This window comes from Drosophila takahashii, chromosome 2R, assembly GCF_030179915.1.
Source record: "Drosophila takahashii strain IR98-3 E-12201 chromosome 2R, DtakHiC1v2, whole genome shotgun sequence".
NCBI lineage: Eukaryota > Metazoa > Arthropoda > Insecta > Diptera > Drosophilidae > Drosophila > Drosophila takahashii.
The window spans coordinates 37,579,186-37,606,011 of NC_091679.1; the positions used below are offsets into that span (position 1 = coordinate 37,579,186).

Sequence of the window (26,826 nt, forward strand, 5' to 3'; positions counted from 1 at the left end):
GATCGTTTTTCGTTACATTAACTTTAATTAGTACGGTAAATATGTATATAAATCGATACAATAATTTAAACACTTAGCTTCCTCTAGCCTAAGTACATTTCCTCTGACTGGAGGGAGTGCATCCATCCATCCGCTGGGATGGCGACATATCCTACTGTGAGTGGGTGTGTGTGTGCGGGTCTGTCTGTATTTTGGATCCTGGATTGTAGTCGCTTCGCAATCGCTTCATATTCGAGTGTTCGTAGAGTTTCTCTGGGGTTTTCCGTTGCCTAAACAATGCTATATCTGCTATATCTGTAATAAAGTTATGCTGGTCGGCCATTAACCGACTTAATCTAGGACGTGATATGCTGCGTTTCGTTGTTGAATCGGTTGATGAGACGTCTGGCGCGTGATTCGCGATTTGTCTCCGTGTTCGCTAGATTGCCATTGCCATTACTGCTGCTTTTGCCATTGCCGAATTGCCGCTGAGCACTGGCCACCGTCTGATGTTGGGCCAGTCGCTCGGCGGCCTCACGGACACGTTGGCTCATCAGCCGCGTCGGCGTGGCGGATCGCTGGGGCAGCGGGGAACTGGGCATGGATCGCGCCTGAGGAGGTTTGCCTTTGGAGGATCCACTGGGCAGGCTGGAACCGGTGCCGGTGCCTCTTCCAGTTCTCCCCGACTCCTCTGCTGTAAAATGATAAGAAAGGGGGTTAGTAATGCTGGAGTTATGAAAGATGGGACCTAAACGGATCTCAAAGTAAGGATCATGATCATAAAGGAAGGTTTTCCTATGAATATGCTGTTAAATATCATTCCGCTAACTGATTTTTTTTAAACAATGGGTTACTTTTTAAAAACAAATGGAGTATGGCTGTATAGATATTGACCTATATCTTATTAAAATTAAACTTGAGTATTTGGGAAAATAAAATGGATAAAGCCAGCATAGAAATGTTACGTCAAGTTAATTTTGTAAAAAGGAAGTAGGGATAAGAATTAAAGTTATTTAGTAGCAATTATACAAATTATCAGATTAGTCTCCTCTTCAAAAATTAATAAGTTAAAAACCCTAGGCAATACTTTAAAGATCCGTTTCGGGCCATGAACAAAAGTTACTTCTACTGATGCGTCCCACACTCGCCACCTTGGCTATTTTGAAGGGCTCAAAGGCAAGCGGAGGTTTGTTAGCAGCGGATGCGGATGCAGAAGCAGGAGCAGGGGCAACCTGGAACCTGTCCTTCAGCTGGGACACCTTCAGCTTGGACTCACACAGAGGCTTGACTTGGGCCTTGGACTTTGGTTTCTCCCGGGCGGCGCTGTCCTCCAGTGACTTTTTGCGCATCTTGATGGTGTTGGTAAAGTCGGAGCGCATGATGGCCTCACTGCCCTTGGTGGGCAGTTCCAGGGTGACGGGATGGAGCTCCGTGTCCGGAACCACTGCTGGTGAGGAGGTGCTCGCCTTGGCTATCGCCTCCAGCTTTGACTTGGCCAACGAGAGCAGGAGTGTCTCCTGGGCGCCACTGCAATTGGAGCACTCGCTGTAACCGGAGTCACTTCGTTCACTGCACTGTGACTTATCGCGCAGCTTGAGAACGGTACGCTTCTCCACTGGCGGCATCTCCACGCTGAAGTCGTCCTCCTCCTCGTGGAGGGAGGTCATCTGGGAGCTCATCCCACTGCCAATGGGGGTCAGCATGCCCAGTCCCGAAATCGAGGGCCTTGGACTACTCAGTGCTCCCATGGCAATGGCAGAGTTCCTGCGCGACACCGACAAATTGGCCATGCGACCCAGAGCACGGATGGCATTACCCGTTTTCTGGAGGATTAGCAGGAGCAGCAGCAGCAGAAAGCGGGGTTAAGAAGGTAGCAGCACTGGGTTAGGATCTTAAAGAGCAGTGGGCTTGGAGCTTTTACTAACCTGCCACTTGCGCCGAATGATGAACTTCTTCAGCTTGTCCGTGCAGATCTTGTTATTGCTGAGATTGTCGTCGTGGCGCTGGCACAACCACTTGGACTCCAGGCACTGCTGGGCGGTCAGGCGCTCCTCCTTCCGGTGAACCAGTAACTGTGAGATAAAGTCCTTGGCCTCCTGGGAACTATTAAAAAGGGGTTTACATAAGTAAGGGATACGGATAGAATGTAATTTTCATTTGTGTTAAAAACAGGGATCGTAAATAATCATTATTTGAGATATTTGGTTTAAAACGTCAAAAATAACGTTCTTTTTACTCTTGTCCACAAAGTATATGCATTTCAACAAATCTGTAAAGCAAATTAACTGTTATTTGTTCATGTCTATAAAGTGCATAGAAACCAGTTAAATTGTTGATTAAAACTTGTAAAAAACTCAGTAGGTCTTTTAAAATAAAAATCTCAAATAATGATTATTTACGGTCCCTGGTTAAAAACACAGTGTGTAAAAATCACGTCGTGTTAATAACACATTGTGTAAAAAACACAAGGGAGCTGTGTGTGTTGATAATTATTTTTCAAATTTTAACACTTTTGTATTTAACACACATGTCAACAATATTGCTCACATTGTAAAATAAAATTTTTCATGTTTTTAACATATGTGTTTAATTCCGAACCCTACTATATTCTATAACTTACACGCAGTCAAAGGCCTCGTCATCGTAGTCGTAATCCGCTCTTGTAATATTCGAAAAGGTTTCCACATCGGTGTCGCCCATAAAAGGTGAGAGACCCGAGAGTCTGGAAAAGATCAGAGTTACTAAACTAATCAATAACCAAGATGATTAACCTACAGCACATAGCAAATGACGCCCACACTCCACATGTCCGACTTGAAGCCTATGGGCTCGTAACTGATGATCTCCGGTGGTATAAACTCGGGGGTTCCGAAGAGAACTCGGACTGGGGCTTTTGTATCCAGCCGTTGGGCCAGGCCAAAGTCAATGATCTTGATCTGGTGGCTGGTGCGGGTATGACACATAATGTTCTCGGGCTTCAGGTCCAAGTGCACCACACTCTGGCCGTGCATGTAGGCCACTCCATCGCACACCTGTCGCAGGAACAGAATGCAGTCCATTTCGGTCAAGGTGAAGTCGTCAGCGACTACCCGTTCAAATAGTTCACCGCCAGTGATGCTAGGGGAATCATACAAGTTTAGTCGGGGGATCCTTTTCTATAGTTAATCCTCTATACTCACTATTCCATCACCATGACAATCTCCCTGGGACTCTCGAAGGAGGCGGCCAGCTGAAGCAGCTTCGGATGCTGCAGCGAACGCATGATGGAGATTTCCTCGAGCACCTTCTGCCGATCCTGCGACTTGATGCACTTGATCACCTTGGCGGCCAGCAGCTGCTCCGGCTGACCGCGCTCCTGCACCTTGTAGACGATGCCAAAGCGTCCCTTGCCCAGCTCCTCGATGATCTCGAATCGTGACTTGAAGTCTCCGCCGGACTGGACGCTCACCGACTGACCGAAATGATCGGTGACATCGGATGTGGTACCTCTCTGAGGTTTGCTAGTGATCTGCACCAGTTCGCTGGCCTGGCCGGGTTCACTGCGTCCATGGATGTTCTCGGCACGAACCCGGAAGCGGTACTGCATCTGTGGCTGCAGGTTTTTCACAGTGTAGGCCAAAGTGTCCACCACGCGGGTCACCAGCTGCCAGCTGTCCGTATCACAATCCTCACCAATGGTCTGCTTCTCAATGCTAGAGGTTTGGAAAAGGATGGGGGTAAGTAATAATTAAGGGTAATATTTCTAGATTCTCACATAAAGCCCGTGATCATACAGCCCCCGTCGTAGGGTGGACCACACCAGGCCACCGCCACGCGATCTGGTCCCAGGGAGACGCTGGGTTGTCCGCTCGGTGGCTCCGGAGGTCCTTCCACTGCCACCGAGGCAGCCGAGGCCTCCACGCCGTAGTCGCTCATCACCTCCACCGTGTACTTGCCACTGTCATCCGCCGAGATGTCCGTGATGTAGAGCGTCGACTGTTGGCCCGTCGTCCGGATCGTCACATTGGAGCTCTCAACAATGGGATGACACTGTGGGTGAAAGAGAGATTTGTGTGAGAAATGGAGAAACACACTGGGGAAAACATATCTGAGGTTTTGGGTAAAAGTGTAACCCAAAGCTATAAAATATATCGATGTGAAACGTAGATCGATTTTACATTATTTAAGATCAATTTTAATTTTATATGTGGCTAGGTTAATTTGACCTGGTCGAAAAGGGTATTTTATGTAAAACCGATATGGGTTTTTCATAACCTGTGTATAACTATAAAATATACATTAAAAAAGGTTACGAAATAATACTCGTTTAGATAAAGAATTAAAAGGATAAATGAAAGAAAAATTGGTATTCAAAAAGTATGCAACAAAAAATTTGTTTTTATATTACCCCTTACAACATATATTCGAAGTAAAGATTAATTGATTTTCACAATTTTTTTATCTGTGTAAAATTTATGTACTTTCTTCTCCAAAAATATTGTTTACCTAGCCTTAAGTGTGAAAATTAGATAAATTTGGTGCCTCTTGCAGATAAAAGAATGACGAATTACTCAATTTCGGGTTGATTTATTTTGGTAGTGTACTTAAAGCTCTGTTGGACAACCTTCGCTGTTGCGGCTCGCCCAGTATTTGCGGTTTGCAACCATTACGTAGCCAGTCTAGGCAACCCAACTGGCCCAGCAAAACTCAAGCCCAACCGAACGGCACCGCAAACTGATCGTGACATAGTCACAATCACAGACAGAGACTGAGACTGAGACCCAGGCGAAATGCCCAAAGCGAGACAGTGAGCTATCGAGATAGGGTGCAGAGTGGGCTTATGGCTAAAGATAAAGAATGTGGGATATGGATCCATAATCCCCGGGTCTGCCTGGCCAAATTGGGTCAAGATTGCACAACACAACTCGAAACCGGACCAATTACCATAAGCCTACTGCCTCGCAATGATATGGGTATCTTATATGATAATTTTACCCTCCCTTTTGAGGACTTACCGCTTTGTACCAGATGACTTGGGTGCCCGGGAATGGCTCGTAGCGGACGCTCAGCCGAACATGGCCACCGATTAGGGCGGTGCAGTCCTCGGGGCGTGTCAAAATGCAGCTTCTGGCCGCCAGCGAGGAACCGGAGCTGTTGCCCCTGATGGCGGGCAGAACCAGGAGGCTGGTGTAGCTGCGGGTGGCGGGAATGCGCCGCGTTTCCGCCTGGGGATGCTTCACCTGCAGACAGATCTCTCCGCTCCTTGCGGCAGTGACGTCACGCATGCGCAGCAGCCGAATGCCGTTCTCTGGATATGACTCCAACTGGAAAGAACATATGGAAGTTTAGCTAGAAGCCTTATATACACTGGGGAAAAATATATTAATTTAGGTAATAAAAACCTTCATTAAAGAATTATGGCTTCTTTAAGTGAACAATATTTGTGAGCCTTCTAAAAGCTTTATTAATTGAAATTTTATTAAGCCATTAAAATCATTAAGCATTGTTGTCTTCATTATTTTGGTTTGAAAAATATCTAGTAGTGTATTAAAAAGCGAATAAGGGAAATTGGTTCCATCAAATATTTAATTTTCTGATAATTGGCCTAAAAGTGTGAAATGTTAAATGTGGAATAAACAATTTTTACTGCTCTTTGCTTAAGAAATCTAAATCATAAATACTGAAATACATGGGTTATAAAAACTTATATCCATTTCAACACAATCTATTTGCTATTCTGGTTACTGAGGTTACGTTTGTTTGTTGATGGTTAAAAGATAAATATGAAAGTTATGAGCGTAAGTGATTAATGGTACTAAGATATTTTTAAAAAATGATATGAAAGATAAATTTGACTCAATCTTTCACAAAATATTGGAACTGTAATAATACTTGCTATTATTATTATTTATTAGTTTATATACTTTTTTTTAACAACTTTATGATCTCTTTAGGATAAGCGGTAAATTCCAATGATTTAATAACTTCACTTCTGTTTACCGCTTAAGCAACAGAATCGCGGGAATGTTTTTCCCTGTGTAGTCCGTTCACATGGGTAAACAATTATATAGTGTATGCACAAGTGTCTGGAGAGGGAGCGACCTATCCGATCCGGGTGCGATCGAGGCAGGGTGACGCGACGCCAACTGAGGTTGCTATGGAACTGAACGGCCTCTCCGTGGCACGCACCAATTAAGCACCGCCAAACGGAATTCCATGAGCGGACTAGCGAACGATCGTGACAATGACACTTTCACGCCCGCTCTCATTTTCATTGGAGCACAAACCTTATCGAAGGGGTTTAGTTATATAGGGCTTAGACCGCCCGAATGCCAGGCGATATTGATACACTCGTAAATATTGATGCAAATGCAATCCAAATGCTTCGCCTACCTGTGACATTTTGTCACGCCTTTGGGTTTCGACTGAGATTCCGATTCCGATTGAGATAGAGATTGGGACTTTGATTTTCCAAGCATCTGGATTCGGGGGGTATCTGATTTTCGGGGCTTTTAAAACCGGGGAACTGAGGAGACCGAGGAAACCGAGATGTGCGCCGCTTGAGCGCCGACAAGCGAATGCTCCCCCAGCAAAGGCAACATCGTTGGCATGCAGCTCGCCTGCCGCCGTATTTCAATCTTTTGATTTCGCTTTTGGGCCTCCCATATGTATGGCTTATGCAAATGAGCATGCTCTCAGACACTTTGACTCTGACCAGATATATACACAATTATTATTATTGTTTTCTCCGCCGAAAGTGCGAACAAGCAGCCTGCGGCAAGGCAAGAGTTTAAACTTTAGAGTGAAGAGCTCTGTTTCTGCGTTTGTGGGCCAATCTCTCTGTTGTGGTTTTTATTACGACAATTACGCATACGCACCGTCATGTTAAGTGAGTCATCCGAATGGGCCAAAAGCTGGCCGTTGAGGTACCATTCGGCTTCCGCTTGGCAGGGGAAAACACGGGCATAGAACAGGGCTTCCTCGCCGGAGCCACAGACCACCGGAAGTGGGGATTTCAGAAGCTGGACACACTCCTCATCCTCCCTACGAAGATCCCGCTCCCGAACGCACAGCTCCCCGCTGCTGCTGCAATCGCATTCGCTGAAGTTGGTGGAGTTTATAGAGTTCCAAGAGGAGGTGGAGTCACTGGTAAACACCTGACAGCTGTAGATGCCCGAGTCAATGTCGAAGGCGTCGTTGATTCGCAGGCACAGTCGTCCATTGCCGTGATCAATGTAACTGCAATGAGCGGTAATAAAAGTACGATAAATAGTTGTCATTGCGTATGGAGAATACTCGTATAAAGGGGGAAAAAAAAAGCGACGTTGTTATTCAATCGAAGCTAATCGTTTGAAAATGGGTGCTTATAAAACACTCTGTTTGCGGTCAGCACATTTACATTGTTCTCATAAATTAACTGAAGTGAACATTATTACAAAATTGTAGGTTTAAACGTTTCGATGAATTGGGAGAACTAGACTGGTCGAGGTAAGACATGAATCTTCTGATAATACTGTGTTACAAAATTACCAAGATTACATTAACTATATAACAACATTTTAAATAAAATCTGCTCTTAAAGGAAAATTTTCATATCTGTTTCTTAATAAACAAGAGAGAACGGGTGCCCCGACTATTAGATACCCGTTACTCAGCTTAAGGTAGTGCGAGGGAGATGGAGATATGATGGAGATGATCGCGCATAACTTTTTAACAAATGGTCCGATTTGAAAAATTTCTCCTACATTTCGATAGGTATTGATAAACACAATTCAACTGCATTTTTACTTTTCCGAAATCTTTAAAGGCGTAGGCGCCAGATACCTTTTAAAATCGCGTAAGACCTTGATTAAGAATATTATTTATAGGGTCAAATATGCTTCCTTCTAGCTGTTACATACTTTTGCACGAATACAATATACCCTTTTACTCTACGAGTAACGGGTATAAAAATAAGAAGGGGGTCTACTCCATCGTATTTATAAACGTAATTTCCGATCAATTACAGATCTCCCCCAACAGCCTTCAGATACTTACTTGAACTCATCGCTGTCCGGTAGAATTTCGCCATTTCGCAGCCAAACGTAGCTGTAGGGCACATCGCAGTCGATGGCGCAGCACAGATCGATCACCTCGCCCTCCAGCGATTTGGTAATCTCAGGCAGTGGTTCCGCGATGACGGCACGGCGTCTTGGAATCTCCGTGTTCGGTTCGTGGAAGGTGACTGTGGTGGAACTGATCAGGGGATCGTGGTCGCCGCTAAAGATGCAGGTGTACAGGCCCTCGTCCTCACGCGTCACATTGTCCACGATCAGCAGGGCCATCGATTCCTCCTCCTGCAGCAGGATGTGCACTCGCTCCGACGCCTCAAGCTCCACATTGTTGTGGTAGAATCTCACCGAGGGCACCGAGGAGCCCCGATAGCCGCTTGCCAGAGCCATGCGTCCGCCAATTGCTGTTGGAGTAAGTAAGTAAGTAGGTAAGCAAGAAAGTAAGAAAGTAAGTTAGAAAGTAAGTAGGTAAGTAAGTAAGTAAGTTAGAAAGTAAGTATGTAAGTAAGTAAGTAAGTATGTAACAAAGTAAGTAAGTAAGTAAGTAAATAAGTAAGAAAGTAAGTAAATAAGTAAGAAAGTAAGAAAGTAAGTTAGAAAATTAGAAAGTAAGTAATTAAGTAAGTAGGAAAGTAAGTAAGTAAGTAAGTAAGTAAGTAAGTATGTAAGTAAGTAAGTACGTAAGTAAGTAAGTAAGCAAGTAAAAAATTAATAAGGTTAATAAGTGTAAGTAAGTAAGGTAGAGGGTAAGTAATTAAGTTAGTGAGTAAGTAAGTTAACAAGTAAGTAAGTAAGTTAGAAAGTAAGTAAGACATTAAGTTAGGAAATTTAAAAAATCACATCTTAGTTATAATATTTCCTAATATTATTAACAACTGTTGGACTTCAACTGTTATATTCAAGTGCCAAGAGAGTGTAGCTTATTCTTATTTCACCCACCTGTGGATGGACCCATGATGCGTCTGTACAAATGGGCATTTCGGCGGGAGGAGGAGGCGCGCACACTGCGCACGGAGGGCGACTTGGAGTAGCGGGAGCTGCGGATGACATCCAGACGGGCGGTGGCCTCGATCCGCCCGAAGTCGTTCTCCAGGGTGACGCGATACAGGCCGGCATCGTCGAAGGACACCTCATCGATCTCGATGATGCGCAGGTCGTCGATCTCCTTGACGGCAATGCGCGGCGTGGGCGTGACAATCAGCCCGTCCTTGTCCCAGGTGGCCCACGGTGTGGGATGTCCGGAGATGGCGCACTGGAAGCGCACGCTGTCGCCCTCCTCGACCACGCGATTGTAGGGAATGGCGAGGAACTTGGGCGCAGTGATGGCATTCCTGGCGTCGCTTCGCCTGCGCTCCGAAATTCCGCTCAAATCGATGCTGCTGGTGCGATAGGACAAGCGCAGGGGGGAGAAGCTCCGGGCGGGCGTCGATCTCGGCGTGGAACGGGGCGTGGAGTGGGCGGAGAGGAGGCCGCTGGGACGCGTGAGCTGGCGACTCAACATATTCTCCTTCTCCTCGGGCACATCGACGATTATGCAGGCGGAGGAGAGGCTGCGGCCCACCGAATTCTTGGCCACGCAAGTGTACTCGCCCTCGTCCTCGGGATACACGCGCGGAATGCTCAGCGTGGCCTTGGTGCCGTCGAAGGACATCACGTAGTCCCGATCGCTGGGCACAACATGCCCGTCCTTCTCCCAAATGATGAATGGCTCCGGATCGGCCTCGACATGGCACTCCAGCGATATCGCATCCCCGTCGCAACAGCGCAGGTTTCGCAAGTTGCGAACAAATCGGGGAAGGGTCTCGATGTTGCTGTTGAATATTTGTATTGATTAAATTACTTAATACTTGTGTGGTTGAGGATGAACTCACCCATGCCTGGTATGCACTTTATCCATGCGGCTTTTGTTGAGTATATCTAAAGAAGGCAAAGATTCATTAATTTTCAATATGTATATAAAATGATAAGAATTCATTTTGAATTTTGGCGCCTGCGGGTTAGTGTCTTTGCTAAGGAATCGATAGCCCATAGCACCAGTGTTGATTTTCGTGAAATCGTTTTTGTCCCATCTCTAATGCTTATTTTTAGCAATTGTTTTTTTTCCGCATTCTCCTCGTTAATTTTAATTTTCTAAAATGAGGGGCATTATTATCGTGCCCATGGACTTGGAGCCCGGCTTCCGCAAGGCGGACATACACAATATACCCGCTCTGAATAGCGGAATGGTGTTTAATTTCTGCCTATCCGCCGCCTCTGAGAAATCAAAACAAATGTGAGTGCCGTCCCTTTCGCACTTGCGGACTAGCGTGTTAAATATATTCCATTTCTCCCCACAGGTCCACGGATAAAAGTGATCTCCTGACGGATTACGTCCAGATGCGGAGACATAACGACATGTGCGAACTAAAGGGACTCGTATTCTCCGCCTCCGACTTTGCCAACACAGAAACCCACGCCAATGTGGCGCTCAAGGTCGCGGAAAAGGCCCGGATCATCACGGATGGCCAGTGCAGCCTGTGCCCCACTTCTGGTGAGGATTACCCTTTACATATCTAGAATATCTAGTTCATTATGTGTAATCCCTTTTAGGTACCTGCGCCCACATCGTGGCCTTCACCTTTTGGCTGCTCAACAAGAGCAGCGATCGAAATCCCTCGGCCGTGGTGGAGTTTTGGGGCCACGAACTGGAAAACCTGGTGCAGCCGGAGCCCACATCGGCCACGCGGATCTGTGATATAATACCCAAGGACGAGGTGCGATTAGAGAGCGAACAGAACGCGCAGGAGCTGAGCGCCAGCGAGGAACAGGCTTTCCTGCAGACCGTTCTCGAGGAACTGGGTAACTGTGGCCGGGATTCCGCCCTCTACCGCCAGTGTGTGGACACCAGCGACGAGTTCGAGCCCCTGTTCGTGCACCATGCGCTGCTCCGGGCAGCAGAGTACAACATCGTTGATCTGCCCAGCTATGTGCAGCACACCGAACAACTGGCACAGACTGGAATCATCGAGAACCTCTACATTGTGACACGAAACCAGTACAAATCGCGTTTGTGGGTGGAGGTGCAGTACATGCGCATCCGTTGCTCCATGATGCACCTGATCATTAACCGCAAGAGTGCCGAGGATGACGATCAGATCTTCAACATGATGTTCTGCAAGGGACGGGACAGGAACAACGAAGATCGCATGCAGCAGAAGCAGCACAAGCGATTCATATTGAAGCAGACAGAGAAGCTGGAGAACAAGAAGTACGTCGAGTGCGGACTGATTCTCCACGAGAGCTTCCCCTTTCTGTGCGCCGCTCCCGATGGCATCACGGACGACCACATTGTCGAAATCAAATCGCCAAAGACTGAGGAGGACTTCGAAAAGTACCTCGAGGCCCGCGAATCGATAGCACCCAAGTACATGGCCCAGATACAGATCCAGATGTTTGCGGCCAACGTGAAAAAGGCGCTCTACTGTGTGCTGAGTCCAACGTTCGAGATCAACGGAGCTCTGCACTACGTTTGGGTGCAGGCAGATCCGGAATTCGTCTCCAGTTTGCTGACCATGGCCGAGGAGTTCTGGCGCGACATAGTCTTCCCCCGCCTAGTGAATATCTACCCGCAGTTCGGTTAATAAATAGACTGTCACTTACTAGAGCCCTGCGTGAATCATTCAATTTTTGATTAGTTTAATTTAATTCTATGTGAAAAAATTGAATGTTTTTCTAATTCATTTCGAATTGAATGAATCAATGAATAATTTTTATGGATTTTTTGAATTTGCCAGATTTTTGTGTGCTTTCTTTTGAGAACAAAAAGTGGAACATTTTTAACAAATCATTGTTAACTGCTTAGAAAATAAAATTCATGCAGATCTAATCACAAAATTATGGTCTTTCTTCTTCAATAGAAATTGGCGTTTGAATTATTTCGGAATTCATGCCATTCATTCATTCAATTCTATTAAACCCAAAATTTAAATTCATTAAATTCTGTTAAACTCAAAATTCTAATTTCATATAGAAGGAAAAATTCAAAATAATTCAGTGCTCTATCACTTACCTTTGGCGAATATTTGTAGCGATATTACAGCCTTGGCCTCGCCATGGCAATTGCTGGCTATCACGGAATAGGTGCCGGTGAAGTCCAACTTGGCGCTGGGTATCTCCAGTCTGTACTCGGGTCCGTCTCCGATGCGCCGGAAGTGGGGCGCGTCCTTGTAGTACTCCGGCTGCGGGCGAAAGAAACGAGAGGTTGGATGACTCAAGGTCACGTCGCTTCGATGAGCTTCGTCTATAAGGACTTGTGCGGCTGTCGCAGATCATGAATCACGACTGTCTTTATACAAATATCGGTGCCGTTGACGCGGTCCAGTCTCCGCTGTCGTTGTTATTATTGTGTTAAGCTTATAACCATATAAGCACAAAATTCAGTTTCGAGACTGTCGAATAGGAAAACTGGTAATGGGTATACGTTGCCCACCCTGACCTCCTACTCCTCCGGCTTCTCCTGCCTGCCTGCTCGCTTCCTTGGTCGCCAGTGCACGACAGTGGCTAATAATATATATTTTTTTTATTTTTGCGCTTTTTTCCTTTTTGGCTCGCGTAATTGTTTGTTGCGAACAAGCCTGTTATTTGATATGGGTTGAACTTGAATTAGCGTTTGACAGCGAATCGGATTTGTAAGATCTGTGCTCTTGTATAACGCGCACCGTTTCAGTATGACGCACTTGTCCGTAATCCGAGCCAGCACTCTATTCTTCACGTGCTTTTGTAGCCACTTTGTTGCCGTATCGGGTTGCTAGCTGGTTACCTTTTCGGAAGGGATGCTCCGCTTGTTTGGACACTTTGTTCGCGCACTCGCGGATCAATCAAAAAAAATTCTATCCGCGCGAGCAACTGCAGCAACTCAAAAAAACTGTGTCTGGCCCACTGGGAGTTGCCTTTTTATAGTCTAGTTGAGCGGAACTTATGTGCATTTGCACTTCCTGATGCCAGTAGGGCCCACGTTGCTGGTGTTCACTGGTGAACTTGAGCCTCTGATAAAGCAACTAGTTTGGAAGCGAGAGGAGGTAGTGATTGGACGACCCACATTTGCTGGCGCCGCGATTGCTACTGACTAACTGCGCATGTGCAACAAGCTGACTCTCGCCAAAAACGTCACATACTCACATTCAGAAAATCGCGCAGCCAAACGACTTCGGGCTTGGGATCGCCAACCACCTCGCAGAATATGATGACGTTGTCGCCCTCGTAGGCTTCGCTGGATCGCGGCTTCACCACGAATAGGGGCTCCTTGGAATAACTGGGGAGAAAGAAATCTTTATTTAATAGTGTCTAAAAAGTAGGTCGGGTTTATATTACTAGTTATGATATTTTTGAAACCAACTAAAATTAAGTGTTTTCTTTTTGTTTCATCTGAATAAATTGGTAAATAAAATACTGGTTGTTTTAATTATTTATTTTTGTAAGCGAAGTTTATAAAACTAATGCTGTTTGTTTTATTTCAACGAATTGTTTTAAAATGTACTTAAATACAAGATTAAAGTTAAGTTATGTTTGTAAAGTTCGAACTTATTAAGCGTTCCAACTTTTAGTATATAACAAATTCCCTATTTAAATAATTACTTTTGTTTAAGAATAAATAAAAAATAATAAAATAAATATATATAAATTATTTCTAATTAACATATTTTTTAAAATGAAAATTATTAATCCGTTCACCACAGATTACACTCTTTGAGTGTGAGGGGACATCCAAAAGCTCTATTAAACGGGTCGTAACTTTTTACAATTTGATGTAAACGCAACGGACGTTTGTCGTGTTTAATAACCTCACTTCCCGAGTAGCCATCTGTGCAAAATAATTGCGCCAGATTTAGGAAGAAGATCTTTTCCAAGTTGATATCATTGAACGTGGTGTCTTTTTGGCGGTTTCTGGAGGAATACGTAGAGTATGCCAGCTTAGCACCTTCAATATCCGCCACGCGTTCTTCGAGAAACTCCGCGTGTGCCGATGGCGTGCATCATCTCATGGGCCAGAGTGAATCCCATCAGGCTGTACTTGAACACATCCTGGCTGTCCGAAGTGAAGAACGGCTCCTGCAGGAGGGCATAGGGCATTATAATCAAGTTTTTGCCAATCAAGTAGTATGCGCTGGTCGGTCCCTTAAAATCCATGTTCATATATTCAAAGGGTCTTGAAGACGACTCTTGAAACAGTTGATTCATATGCTTTCGTGTCCGAAACTGAAGAAGCTTAAGCTGAACTCGACCATAGTCAAGATCGGCCGAGGGAATCTCTAGATCTTCGTAGTAGCGACTGATAAAGGTCCTGTGGTCGAGGTCTCTAGGCATGTTTCCAATATTGAGGACTAAAGCTTTAACCTTCTCGATCACCGCTTTTTTATGATCGGCGGACAGCCCAAGGCGATTGCGGTTAATTTGATCAAGTAACTGTTGGCGCAACTGGTCAAAAATATGCTCCACTTCCTGGATATTCTGCTGCAGCGTTTCGGGATGTTGGAAGTGTTCCTTGTAGAGAAGGTTCGATGCTAGATTCATGTTGCGGTTCAAGTCACTCAGGCATTTAAGAGAATCTCCACCCTCCAGAGTGTTCTTCTCCACATAGAGGACGAATCGGATCATTAAGTAGTTAGCCAACAGCTCGGCATCAACGGATTCGATCCACTTCTTAAGAACTGTAAAGTATTTGAAGTTCTTGACAAAGACCCCAAATCGAGGTGAAACAGGGTGGCCAACTAATGACTCGAAGAACTTTTGCCAATCGAGACCGGTTCTCCATTCGATATATTCTACTCTCAGAAATTGCATTTCCATGTCTTTATCTTCCGCTTCTGCTAGGTCGTTTAAAGCCTTTTCCAGCTTCTGTAGCTTTTGTAAGGGTATCGAACTCAGGCCAAAGAGAGTTTTAACTGAATCTTTGTTCAAGAGATGTAAATCTTTCTGGAAACTTGGCTTACTTAGTTTTAGTAAAGAATCGTGCGTGACCTCAACGTTTATTAAAACATTGGATAGGCCGTGGCGATGCAAAATCGCCAGAGTATCCATCCATTTAAACTGATTCTTTGGCCATTCTGTTCCGGGTGATGTCAAAAGCGGCCAGGTGAGTCCTTCGCCAGGAGGTGTCAATTTTAGGTAATGCTCTAATTGCCAGGTTTCTGGTGAAGCCTTTTGGCAAGTCAGGTAGTAGCGCAGGACCTTTGCATCCACACTCGACTCGTTGAACCCAGGAATATGGGAGCTCTGCTGCAGTTTATCCATTACTTGCTCGAGGTCATTGTAATAGCTTTCCTTCAGCATTTCATGGATGTTTGAGAAGATGTCGTTGATATGGCGTTCAGCGTACAATCCACATGCATGGTCAAAGTAATTGTCGCAGGCCTTCAAATCCTCATCCCTATAGCCAAGGATGTTCTCTAGCAGCCGTTGGTCGCTACTCATTTTCTTCGAAACTGGAGAAGCCGCAATTATTTGAGCCAGATACAGATAAACTATCCACTTCATCTTAATATATTGGGGAGCTTGCTACACCACTCAAACTTTTGTTTTCTTGAACTAAGTTAATTCTGCATGAATCAAGTCTTTATATACCCCGAGTCGCTATCAATATTCAATCGAAAGACTTCCCCGAAAATTTCTGTTTTCAAATTTCTCAAAATTATGAGTATTATTTTGGCTTATCGATTTTTATAAGAAAGAATCATTGCGAATTAGGGAGTGACGTATAATTCGCTTATCAATGTTTGGAATGAAAGAACGTTTTGCGCAAATTAATAAATTAGATGATTACCCAGAACAGTTTGTTTTCAAAGGAGAAGCACAAATTTAAGCAATAAAAAGGTTTTACTGCTTTAGCTATAATTTGGAATAAATGGTTTTCCTTATAAGGCAATTTTTTAAGAAAATCTAAATAAATCTTAAAATGTGTGCGAGTGTGAAAACCGGAACTGGTAAATATCTCATGCAATACTCACGGTAAATCTTCAGTCTTGATGCTGGGAATTTCCAGTGGACGTTGCGGGGCCATCGTCTTGTTCTCCTCCTCCTCAATGGCCACCCGGCAGATGGTCTCCACTTTTCCCACGACGTTGGAAGCGACGCACACATAAATGCCGGCATCCCGGACCGTTGCCTCGGCAATAATGAGCTCCACATAGCCATTGGAGTCCAAGGTGGCGGTCAGACGACGACTCGGTCGCAGGCGCATCCCGTTGCGATGCCAGGTGACACCGACTGAGGGATATGCCTCTACCTTCGTGGACAGACGGATTTCGGAGCCCTCGCGGAATATGTAGAACGGATCCAGGGGCACATAGAAGTCGGGGGAGATGTAGGCCCGAATGCCCTTGTCCACGACCAGGGTGCAGTGGCAGGACACCGAACCCAGTTCGTTCTTGGCCAGGCAGGTGTAGATGCCGCTATCGTCCAGCGTGGTGGCAGCAATTTCCAGCGTAAAGAACTGTCCCTCGGCACTGATGAGATGCTTCCTGTCGGTATAAATAAGTTGATCGTCCTTATACCACAGGATCTCCGGCAGGGGATAGCCCACAATCTGGCAGGTGAGTCGCACTGGATAGGTGACCTGAACACGGCGATCCCTCAGGCGCATGGTGAAGATGGGCAGTGAGTCACCGACATCGGCCACATTGCGACCATGGGCAATCTCCTTGAGACGCGAATCCGCCTCGTAGATTCGCGAATCGGAGACAACCTGGAGGCGGGCAAAGGTGGAGACCCTTCCCTTCGAGTTGGTGGCCTCGCAGGTGTATCGCCCGGAGTCCAGTTCGCTGACCGTGGCGATGGTCAAGGCACAGGTTGAACCGATCTGCCGGACCTTGACGCGTTCCGAGCTGCTGCTCAGTTGAATGCCGTCCTTGAACCAGGTGACCTGCGGCCTGGGAGCTCCACGCATGTTGCACTGCAGGGTGAAGGACGAACCCAACAGAGCCTTGGCCTGGCCGGGCAGGATCTTGACGAACTCCGGCAGGCACTCGACGCCGCCCACTTGGAGGGGACTGGTGGTCTGGACGGTGGGTCCCCAGCCATATCGGTTCTTCGGCGTCACCCGGAAGTGGTACTCAACGTTGGGCTTCAGGTTGAAGGCGTCGAAGGAGTTGATGGGCGTCAGGCCCAATTCCCGCCAGTAGGCGCCGCCCTCGTGACCCACAACCCAGGCCTCCACCTTGTAGGCCATCACCGGAGCCGAATTGGCACTAACCGGCTTGCCCCATGACAACGAGATGTGCGTGGGCCCGGAATCAACGACCAGTGGTTCGGTGGAAATGCAACCGGGTGGATCTGAGGGATGGTACAAAAAAAACTCTCGTAAATGAATGAGGATCAAATGGTTCTTATATGATGACCTCAATTAAAACTCTTTACGCCCCGGAGAAATATTTTTTATTTTCTTGTTTCCACTACGTAAATGTATAAGCTGGATTGCTGTGCTTTATATAATACATTATTTATATATGTAGGTACGATAATAAAAGTAATTAAGTCAATCGTTCAGAAATACTAACAAAAGATAAATACAGGAATAGTTTTTTATTAGCTGGGTCTCTACGATCTCACAGGAAATTTCTTTTGTCGTTTTGGGTTTGTTGGGGCTTTTAAACCGATCTGTAAGAGATGGAAATAAGGCTTTGGCTTTGTCCTGACAAAAAGACAAATACGGACAAGAACGGACAACACGGAACATAACGGACTTGACACAAGGGAACCCTTATAGAAGGGTTCCTATAAGGGTAACCATATAACATATATAGTAACTCACCTCTGAAGTACGAAGTGTCGCTGTAACTGTCCAGGGGAAGGCCCCAGCGTGGTTGCGTTGGAGTGGCGGAGCGAGCGCGCGGGTTTACCTATAAGTTTTGTAGTCAGAACGATATATTATATTGCTTTGAATGAACACATAGAGTCAGGAAAGTAGACTGAGGGCTAAGTATGATATAGTTGTAATTGTATTTGGTGCTTTTGTTGAGGGAGGCGTTCGAAATTTGCAAAGTAAATTGTATTAATAAGCTTTATTCGGATTCTTTCTTTTTGGGTATTTTAATCTGGAATAAGAAGAGAGAAGCAGAGAAGTTGCAGCGGTTAGTTAGCGAAAGCGATAGAGGGACAGCCACAAGCAACAGAAAAGGAGAGCATATAGATCCCGAGGATACAGATACACGTAGATATATACCGTCACAGTGACGAATATCCTGTCAGTGCCAAAGTTGTTGCGGGCCACCACGAAGTAAGTGCCAGAATCGGAGATCTGGGCTTGCTGCACTGAGAATCTTGTGTAGTCATCGGACACTTCTTTGCTGACCCGATCGGACTGGGTAATGTCCTTGGTGCCCTTCATGAAGGTGACTGCAAAATAGAGATCCCTTATTAGAAGTTACTTCATTTGAAAAGAGCATAGTTCTGCTTACGCTTGGGTTTCGGATCGCCGGCAATGCGGAAGGACAGCGAGAAGGGATCACCCACGGCGATCTTCATTTCGGTGTCCGGTCGCGACAGGAACAGCGGTGGACGCTCATCCTTCTCAGCTCCCACGGCCACGTCGACGTTGACATTGGACTCGATGCGTCCGAAGGCATTGGAGGCGCGGCAGGTGTAGGTGCCCTCGACCTCGGGACCGGCATTCATGATGGTCAGCGTGTAGACACCCTTGTCGGCCAGGGCCAGGACATTGGGTCCGTCCACCACCCGGCGATCGCGGAGCCACTTGACCTCGATGGGTGTGCTGGTCTGCATGAACTCGGCCGAGATGGCGACGGTGCCGCCGTTGCAGACCGTCTGGTTGCCCAATGGCCCTAGGAAGTGCGGCTTGTTGGGATCGCGGTGGAAGAAACCGTGCGTCTTCTGCAGCGAATAGTTCTGGCGACCCTTGAAGTCCACCTGATGGGAGATCTTGTTCTCGGCTCCCTCGTTGCGGGCCACGCACCAATAGATGCCCGAATCTTTCTCGGTGGGATTCACGATGGTCAGCTTGGCGTAGCCATCGGCCTGGTCGCTCAGCTTGTACCGCTCGCTGCTTTCGATGGGCTCGGTGCCCTTGACCCATGTGACATCGGGACGCGGCTGGCCACGTACGCGGCAATCCAGAACCAACTCATTCTCGTTGAGAGAATATGTGTCTGCAAAGGGAGGAGATACATTAGTGGTTTTCTATTTTTTAGTTTAGGTTAACAGAAGCGGTTAGAACATCGAAGATGAACAAAAGCGAAGGAGGATTCCAGTTGTCTTTCTACCTCGGATGGGCTGCGTAAAAGTACTTGGCAATGGGGCTTCCTTGAAGTGCTTGTACACCCGAAGTTGGGCATGAGTTAGACTTTCACCAAAGTCGTTGGTCGCGCAACAGGTATAGTTGCCACTGTCATCGGCCACCGCAGCAAAGATCTCCAGCGAAGCTTCTTGATTCATGAAGACCGTCTGATAGCGATTGTCGCCCCGGGGCAGGGGCTTGTGGTTCTTCAGCCACTCGATGTGGGTGTTCTCGTCACCCGATACGGCGCACACCAGTCGAAGATTGACTCCCTCCGAAACCGTGCGATCGTGCAACAGGGTGTGGAAGAGCGGCTTCGCCTTGCCCACGCTGCGCAGGACACGATCTCCGGCTCGATGAAGCTCTCCATTGCCGTTCACTTGGCTTCCGGAACTCAAATGGGACTGACTACGCGACCAGCTATCATGATCGCTAATGCTAGGAATCTCCTCCTGGCTAACGTTGATCAGGCGCTTCAGATCGGCCGCCTTTATGGTGGTACTGGTCGAGTCAATCCGATCCTCGTGCTCTGCAAAGCAGGCGAAGATGCCACAATCGGAGGATATGGGATTGCGAATAATCAGCTTCCTTACACCACCGGGTTCTTCGATTGTCCTGTAGCGGTTATTGCATATAGAGTGGTCGTCTCGCATCCAACTGACATTGGGACGTCCGTTGACCTGACAACTCAGCACAATCTCATTTCGCTGGGCATCGTAGGATTCTGTCCGAAGCAAAAACCCAGTTAGTAAGGACTTTACAATCAGTTGAAATAGATTTACCTGTAATACCACTGGAGAAGCTTTGAGGCAACTTTCCAGTAGACTGATCCAACACACTTAGCTGGCCAGCACTTTCCACAGTCTGCCGGCTGTTCTTCACCACGCATCTGTAGTTTCCACTGTCCTCCACACGGGCATCGTAAATTTCCAGACTGATGGCTCCGTTTATGTTGTAGATCTTGTGGCGAGCATCCTTCGTTACACGCTCATCGTTCCTCAACCAATGGACGTCCTCGATGATGCCGGTCACATAGCAGATGAGTTGAGCCTTGTTGCCACTACCGATGGTCATGGCCTTCAGGCTGGTCTCCAGATTCAGTCGCAACTTGGCCTCTCGGGCCTTTGCCTTGGCGGTAGCATTATCGCTGGTCGAGGCAACTGAGGACTCCTCCCGCTTGATCTCTTGGATGACCTGGTCAAACGGCTTCTTCTCAGCAGTTCGCTCTCTAACATAGTCGGAGGCCTGGACAAACTTGCTGATCTTCATCTGACCATTTTCGCTCTCCGCATAGCAAGTATACAAGCCAGAATCATTGCTGCCAAAGTTGGAAATGGTCAGGAGCTTCACTCCGTCGCTTTGCTCTGCATACTGGTACTTGGTGCCCTCCAAGGGTAGTAGGGTATTATCCCTCTGCCAGTAAATGTGGGGCTTGGGACTGCCCGACACCTTGCACTCCAAAGTGAGCTGGTTGCCCTGGGAATGATATGCATCTGGAACATGGACATGGATAAAGAGACAAGACACGAGACACATAAGACAAAGAACTATAGGGAGGTCAGGAAAGGGTAATAATAGTTTAGTATTCTTAAAATACATCTAGGACTACAGAATGGGATATACTTGACTCATAGATACAAAGACATTCACCTCAACGCACGAGACGAGAACCGCCAATACATAGAGCGTCCTACCTTTGATGCCCACTACAAAGGTGGGCGAGATAACCTCCGGTTTGCCCGTGCTGTACACAAACAAATTGCAAGTGCTCACGATTTCGTTTTCACTTCCCCTGACCCGCAAAGTGTATTCGCCGGCATCTTCTTCTGTGACTCCCACGAGGTTCAACCAGGCGATGCCGTCCTGCATGGACATCTTGCTCTTCGGTCCGAAGGCGATCGGCTGGTCACCGAAGAACCACTTGGCAGTTGGCTCCGGTCCATCGATGTTCACCATCCACTTGACATTGCTGCCCGATTTCACCGTTCGGTTGGAGAGGAAGTTCCTGAAGTACAGGCGCTTCCTTAGATCCGGAGGCGGTGGAACTTCGCGTCTGGAGCTGGTCTGCTCCTCCTCATCCGGCTTAGGCTTCCTGCGTCGCCTCTCGCCACCCTCGCCTTCGGCTGCCCCCTCGCCTTCTTCTCCTTCAGCTGGGGGTGCCTCCTCATCGCCAGCCGGACGAGGAGGTCTTCCCTCCCTGGGCGGCGAGATGCGTGGTGCCCGCACTCTCTTCTCCACGGTGATCATGTGGACAATCTCCGTCTTGCCCTCGCGATTCTCCGCCTGGCACACGTACTTTCCGCTGTCCGAAGGCTTCGGGTGGCTGATAAAGAGCTCACAGGTGCCGTCATCGTGGTCCACCTGCTGGTACTTGTCGCTATTCTCCACCTTGACGCCATCCTTCACCCACGTAACCGAGGGAGTGGGCAGACCGCGCACATGAACGTCCAGCTGCAGCTCGTTAATCTTGCCGTGCATCGTGTCCTTGATGTTGCGGGTGAAGGTGGGTGGTACGTCACCCGTGCCCGGATCCTCGTACACCTCGAGGCGGCAAGAGGTGGAAGCCTCGCCGGTCTCGTCACGACCCCAGCACTTGTACTCGCCATTGTCCTCGGCCGTGGCGCTCATGACCTCCAGGAGGCACAGGCCCTCGCTGTACCTGCCCCTGATCTTCGGAGAGTTCTGGATCTGCTCGCCGTCCTTGAACCACTTGACCTGAGGCTCCTTGGCCTCCAGGAAGCATGAAATCTTAACCTTGGATCCCTCGGCCACCACGCGATCCCTCATCGAAGTGCTGAAGTGGATAGCGATGTTCTTTTCGCGACGCTTGCTCGACAAGCTGGCCGTATCGGAAGCATAGTCGGTGGCGTAGGCCGAGGAATCATCCTCCTCCTTGCGGCCACGCTTCTTTGCCTTGCCGTCCTCAGCCTCGGATTCCGGCTCGCCAGCCGCAGCGGCAGCAGGAGCGGGCTTCTTTTCCACCGGCTTCTCCACCTCCTTGGGACGCAGCAGGCTCTTGTCCGCATGGAACACACCATGGATGTTGTCCGAGATGTGATGGGCTTGACCCTCGAACAGCACGTAGTGCGAGATCTCCATCTTGCCGGCGCGACTCTCTGCCTTGAGCACATACTTGCCGGAGTCCTTGTTGTCCGGCCGATCGATGATCAGCTCCCGGGTGCCGTCCTGGTGCTCAATCAGCTGGTAGCGACCGCCGCTCTGGATTTCGATGCTGTCCTTGAACCACTGGACCTCCGGTGTGGGCTGACCCCTCACAGCTGTCTCCAGGATCAGCTCATTGGTGTTCAGGTGATAGGTCTCTGTGAGAGAAAAACACCGAGAAGACGGGTTGCATAAAAACATTGCATAATGGCTGCGACCATTGGCATTGCACAATCATACACTGTTGTCGATTGCTAAATATAGATGATCCGATCGATCGATCGATCGAACACACTCATCCGTTACCGAATATCTTACCTTTCAGAGAGCGAATAAAGACGGGTTGGACATCCGTGTTGACCTTCGTCTGGTAGACATGCAGCATGGCAGAGGTGGTGATCTTGCACGAATCATTTTGGGCAATAATGGAGTAGGTGCCCGAATCCTCCACCTGGGCATTGACGAATTCCAACACCGCCAAGCTGTCACGGTTCATGTTGCGAATGTTCGGGCCATAGGTGACATTCTGGTCATCCTTCTGCCACTTGATCATCGGCTGGGGTCCACCGATGACGGCCTGCAATTTGACCTTGGAGCCCTCGGCAACGTACCGATTGGTTGGGTTGACCGTGAAGTACAACATCTGCTTGGGCGAAGGATCCGGCATCCGGCTGCGTCGCTCGTAGCCACCATCGCCGCCGGCCTCGGCCTCCTCGTCGTCCTTCTTCTTCTTCTTGCCCTTGGCCTTGGGGGCCTCGGCGGGGTCTCCTCCTCCTTCCTGCATGGCGATGGCGGACAGGACGCTAGAACGACGCGAGGTGTGGGTGGTGTCGACGACAACCGTGTGGGTGGTCGACTGACTGCCCAATTTGCTCTTGGCGGTGCAGACATAGATTCCGTTGTCATTGATCGTCGGCTTGTTGATAATCAGCTCGCAAATGCCGTCCAAGTGCTCGATCTGCACCACCCGATCGTCGAGCACCACGGGTATCTGGTCCTTGGTCCACGAGATCTCTGGTCGGGGGTTGCCTCGCACCTTCGTATCGAGAATCAGATCGTTCTGCGAGGCATGATACACATCTGAGAACAAAGTCAATCAATCAATTTGGCTATTTTCGTACTCGATCGACCTCAATTGAACAGAAGAACACCGAAACGACGACACAATGAAGTACATGGGACTTTTTTGAGGATCGTGTAACCGAGAACACACACATTTAGAATGGGGGTGGTGGGTTGAAATACCTCGCAGGGGAAGGGCGAAAATGGGTTCCGACTCGTCACCATCCGCCTGTGCCGCATACACCTTGAAGTAGCAGGAGGTCTCGATCTCGCTGAGATCGTTTTTGGCCACACACTTGTAGACACCGGAATCGGCACTGGTGACGTTGCTGATCTGGATGATGGCCTTGCCCTCCTCGGAGAGGTTCTTGATGTTGTCGCTCATTACCACCCACTTGTCGTCCTTCATCCAGCGGGTATTGGGATCGGGGCCAATCACAGTGGCCGCAAACTTAACGGTCGAACCCTCAAGCGCCATGCGATCGCGCAGCTGAGTGGCAAACGACAACTTCTGCTTGGCGGGCACCAACTTCTCCGGCGTGGCCCGCGCCGGATGCAAACGCTGGTACTCCTCCTCCGCCTCCGCCCGCCTTTGGTCGGAGTCGGCCTTCGACTTGAGGGCCTCCTCCATGGCCTTCTTGGCCTGCTTCAAGCTGTCTAGCTGGATCTTGTCGCGGGCATGGAAGATGCCGGGCACGTGGTAGTGCAGGTTGCGGGCTACCTCGACCGTGTGGTTGATCTGCACCTCTCCGCTGGAGTTGAAGGCCTTCATGGTGTAGATGCCCCCATCCTTGTTGCCCGGCTTGTAGATGAGCAGCTTGCACACACCGTGAGCCTCCTCCAGCATGGTGAACTTGTAGCTGGGCTTGACCTGGAAGGCGCCGCGCCACCAGGTGATCACCGGCCGAGGATAACCGTGGACGTGGCACTCGATGGTCAGCTCATCGTCGCGCAGATGATAGTACTCTGAAAAGGGCAATTACAAGCACTTAAGAAGGCCGCGTAATCGAAAGTGCCGACAAATACCTTTGATATACTGAATGGAAGGGGGTTTGGGTTCGTCCTTGAAAATTTCATAGACGGTCACAATGCAAGACGAAGACGTCTCGTCGTTCTGGTTCGAGATCACGCACGAGTACTCTCCAGAGTCCAAGATGGTGGTGTTTAGCACTTCCAGCACCAGGATATTGTTGTTATTGATTATGCGGTGGCATCCGTCACGCTCCAGCTGCCTGCGGTTGTGGAACCACTTGGCCGATAGCTCCGGGCCATCGACGGCGCAGGCCAGGCGCACACTTTGACCTGCTTCGACGGCTCGATCGGAAAGGAAGTTGATGAACTTGGGATTGCGTGCCTGCTCCCGGCGGCGCTGCCAGTCGGCGTCGCGCTCCTTCTCGCTGACCCGCTTGGCCTGGCTGTATTTGCGCATCTGCTGCATGAACTCCTCGCCCTCGACAGCGGCAATGCGCTGCCAGCGCTCCTCCTCTTGGGGATCGGGACGCACGAACTCGTCGGAGGAGTCGCTGCCGCGACGCTTGTCTTTCTTCTTCTTCGGGTCCACCACCTCCTCTATCTCCTCGGGCTCGGGCTCAATTTCCTCCTCGGGATACTCCTGATCCTGGTCCTCGTCTCCGTATCCAGCCTCAGTGCCCTCTTCGCCCTCCTCGCCCACCGCGGATGGTTCCTCCTCCTCCTCCTCCGCCTCAGCCTCTTCCTGAGCGCGCTGCTCAGCCTCTAGGCGTTCCTGCTCCTCCTTTTCGGCTTGCAGGCGCTTCTGGCGCTCCTCAAAGGTCTCGCCCTTCGGCTTGGCCCTCGCAGCCGCCTCCTCGGCGGCCTTGGCCGCTGCCTTCGCCTGCTCCTCCATCTGGAGCACCATCTTGCTCTTCTTCGGCGGCGGCTTGGCCTGCTGCTGCTGCTGCTCGAACATCTTCTTGCTGGCCTTCTGGCCACCGCCGATCTCCAGTTTCAAGGTCAATTTCGGACTGGGCGACTTCTCCTTCTTCTCCTTCTTCTTGGCCGGAGCCTTCTTCTTGCCCTTCTTGGTGGGCTCATCGCCCTCGTCGAGGTCAACGCTGTCCTCCCTATCTTCGCCGCCGAAGTCACCCAAGTCGTCATCATCGCCGCCTGAAGGACTCATGTCCTTGTCGATGGACTTGCGCTGAACGCGCGGCTTTCTGGCCTTTTTCTCCTTCTTTTTCGGCTTAACCTCCTCAATAATCTCGTCTTCCTCGACCTCCTCATACTCCTCCACAACGTAGATAACCTCAACGTTGGACACATCCATTACGGCAGCGCGATCGATCACCGACAAATCGGACGTTATGTAACGCACGGGCTTTTGCACGTCCAACGGCTCGGAAATATCCATTACGAGGGCGCGATCGAAGACGGCGATATTGCAGGTGGTCTGGCTCTTAATGTCCCTGCCCAGTTCGAAGGGCGTCTTCTCCTTTTCCTCGCGTTTCAGGAAGGGAGTAATGCTGCGCCATGTCGAGGGCGTGGCACTGCGTCGCGTCATGTAGAGGGTAAACGGAGTCTGACTCCTTCCATGAATGGGCGTGGCACTGCGTCCACGGAGGCTTCCAGGAGTTGGGGACTTAAGCTTGCGCTTCTTTTGCGTCGGCACCTGTAGGGTATCCTGGCCAGATGCCGCCTCCGGTTCGGCAGAGGCCCGTGGCTCGATATCTCCGTTCTCCGTTTCTCCCATTTCGGATCGTTTTCGTACGGCCTCTTGCGGGTTTTGGATAAGGATAAAACTCGTAAATGAAAACCGAAAAAATTGTTATCCGTCCGAGTCGTATATGTATGACTTTTTCAATCAATATATATAGCCCGCAACGGTTCGATCGAGATTTTTTGTTTAGGACGTGAGACGTCCGTTCGATGCAAAAGAAGATTCACGACTGTCACCGAACGTGGTGAAAATTTCGAAAACACATTCCTTCTCGAATCGATCGGATCAATCCTAGTCCCCAAATCGATTGTTATGCTAAAAACAATTTTACGAATTCTGTTTTGTTCGCTGCCGACGTTGCACAAACACACGCATGCAACATTGATTGCCAAAATGCGATTCTATTTAAATACCAGGCACTTTTTTATTGAATGCAGGCAGTAAACGAATTATTATATAAGTGAGAGCACGGCTGCCATTTGTATTCGAATTGGCTATTTAAAGAGGGATCTATTTAAGTGCGGTGATAAAGTGCATCGTTTACCTTCATCTCTGAGCACTTGCCATTGTTGCGAACCGAAAGTGCGAATCGATTTGTTAGTCAAGAAGTAAATACGCCCGACATGTCATAAAGTTCGCGATTTATTCTAGCC

The 26,826-nt window shown here is 48.5% G+C and overlaps 2 protein-coding genes across 14 annotated transcripts in view; one reads left to right on the forward strand and one right to left on the reverse strand.

The window, feature by feature from the left end:
* Positions 1-5: 5 nt before the first annotated feature.
* The window catches only part of Strn-Mlck (Stretchin-Mlck), a 48,897-nt gene continuing 22,076 nt past the window's right edge, over positions 6-26,826 (reverse strand). For 2 of the 13 annotated variants that reach the window (XM_070212563.1, XM_070212564.1), the window contains 20 exons: positions 20,058-20,768; positions 19,262-19,999; positions 18,440-19,147; positions 18,205-18,377; positions 17,794-17,881; positions 15,992-17,315; positions 13,167-13,299; positions 12,058-12,226; positions 9,881-9,926; positions 8,949-9,820; positions 7,996-8,413; positions 6,837-7,197; positions 4,974-5,282; positions 3,734-4,008; positions 3,159-3,671; positions 2,755-3,096; positions 2,600-2,701; positions 1,905-2,082; positions 1,103-1,802; positions 6-673 (listed from right to left, as the gene is read on the reverse strand). In XM_070212563.1, coding sequence (XP_070068664.1) covers positions 336-673; positions 1,103-1,802; positions 1,905-2,082; positions 2,600-2,701; positions 2,755-3,096; positions 3,159-3,671; positions 3,734-4,008; positions 4,974-5,282; positions 6,837-7,197; positions 7,996-8,413; positions 8,949-9,820; positions 9,881-9,926; positions 12,058-12,226; positions 13,167-13,299; positions 15,992-17,315; positions 17,794-17,881; positions 18,205-18,377; positions 18,440-19,147; positions 19,262-19,999; positions 20,058-20,768 — 8,498 coding nt within the window. In that variant the 3' untranslated portion in view covers positions 6-335. Of the gene's footprint in view, positions 674-1,102; positions 1,803-1,904; positions 2,083-2,599; positions 2,702-2,754; positions 3,097-3,158; positions 3,672-3,733; positions 4,009-4,973; positions 5,283-5,882; positions 6,166-6,351; positions 6,499-6,836; positions 7,198-7,995; positions 8,414-8,948; positions 9,821-9,880; positions 9,927-12,057; positions 12,227-13,166; positions 13,300-15,991; positions 17,316-17,400; positions 17,640-17,793; positions 18,077-18,204; positions 18,378-18,439; positions 19,148-19,261; positions 20,000-20,057; positions 20,823-20,898; positions 20,926-20,969; positions 22,596-22,755; positions 23,518-23,682; positions 24,466-24,525; positions 26,416-26,826 lie in introns of those variants that run through there. The other 11 variants (XM_044393348.2, XM_070212572.1, XM_070212569.1 and 8 more) reach the window with 11 other exon arrangements.
* Positions 10,072-11,818, forward strand: LOC108066216 (uncharacterized). Its single transcript, XM_017154630.3, has 3 exons — positions 10,072-10,281; positions 10,346-10,539; positions 10,599-11,818. The coding sequence occupies exons 1-3, from the start codon at positions 10,145-10,147 to the stop codon at positions 11,627-11,629; spliced, it is 1,362 nt and encodes a 453-aa protein (XP_017010119.2). The 5' UTR covers positions 10,072-10,144; the 3' UTR covers positions 11,630-11,818.

Excerpts from the sequence above, each read along its gene's own strand:
- LOC108066216 (XM_017154630.3), top strand. The coding sequence starts at position 10,145 with ATGAGGGGCATTATTATCGTGCCCATGGACTTGGAGCCCGGCTTCCGC. Across the intron at positions 10,282-10,345 it reads TCTGAGAAATCAAAACAAAT|GTCCACGGATAAAAGTGATC; the intron begins GTGAGTGCCGTC and ends TTCTCCCCACAG. Across the intron at positions 10,540-10,598 it reads CAGCCTGTGCCCCACTTCTG|GTACCTGCGCCCACATCGTG; the intron begins GTGAGGATTACC and ends AATCCCTTTTAG.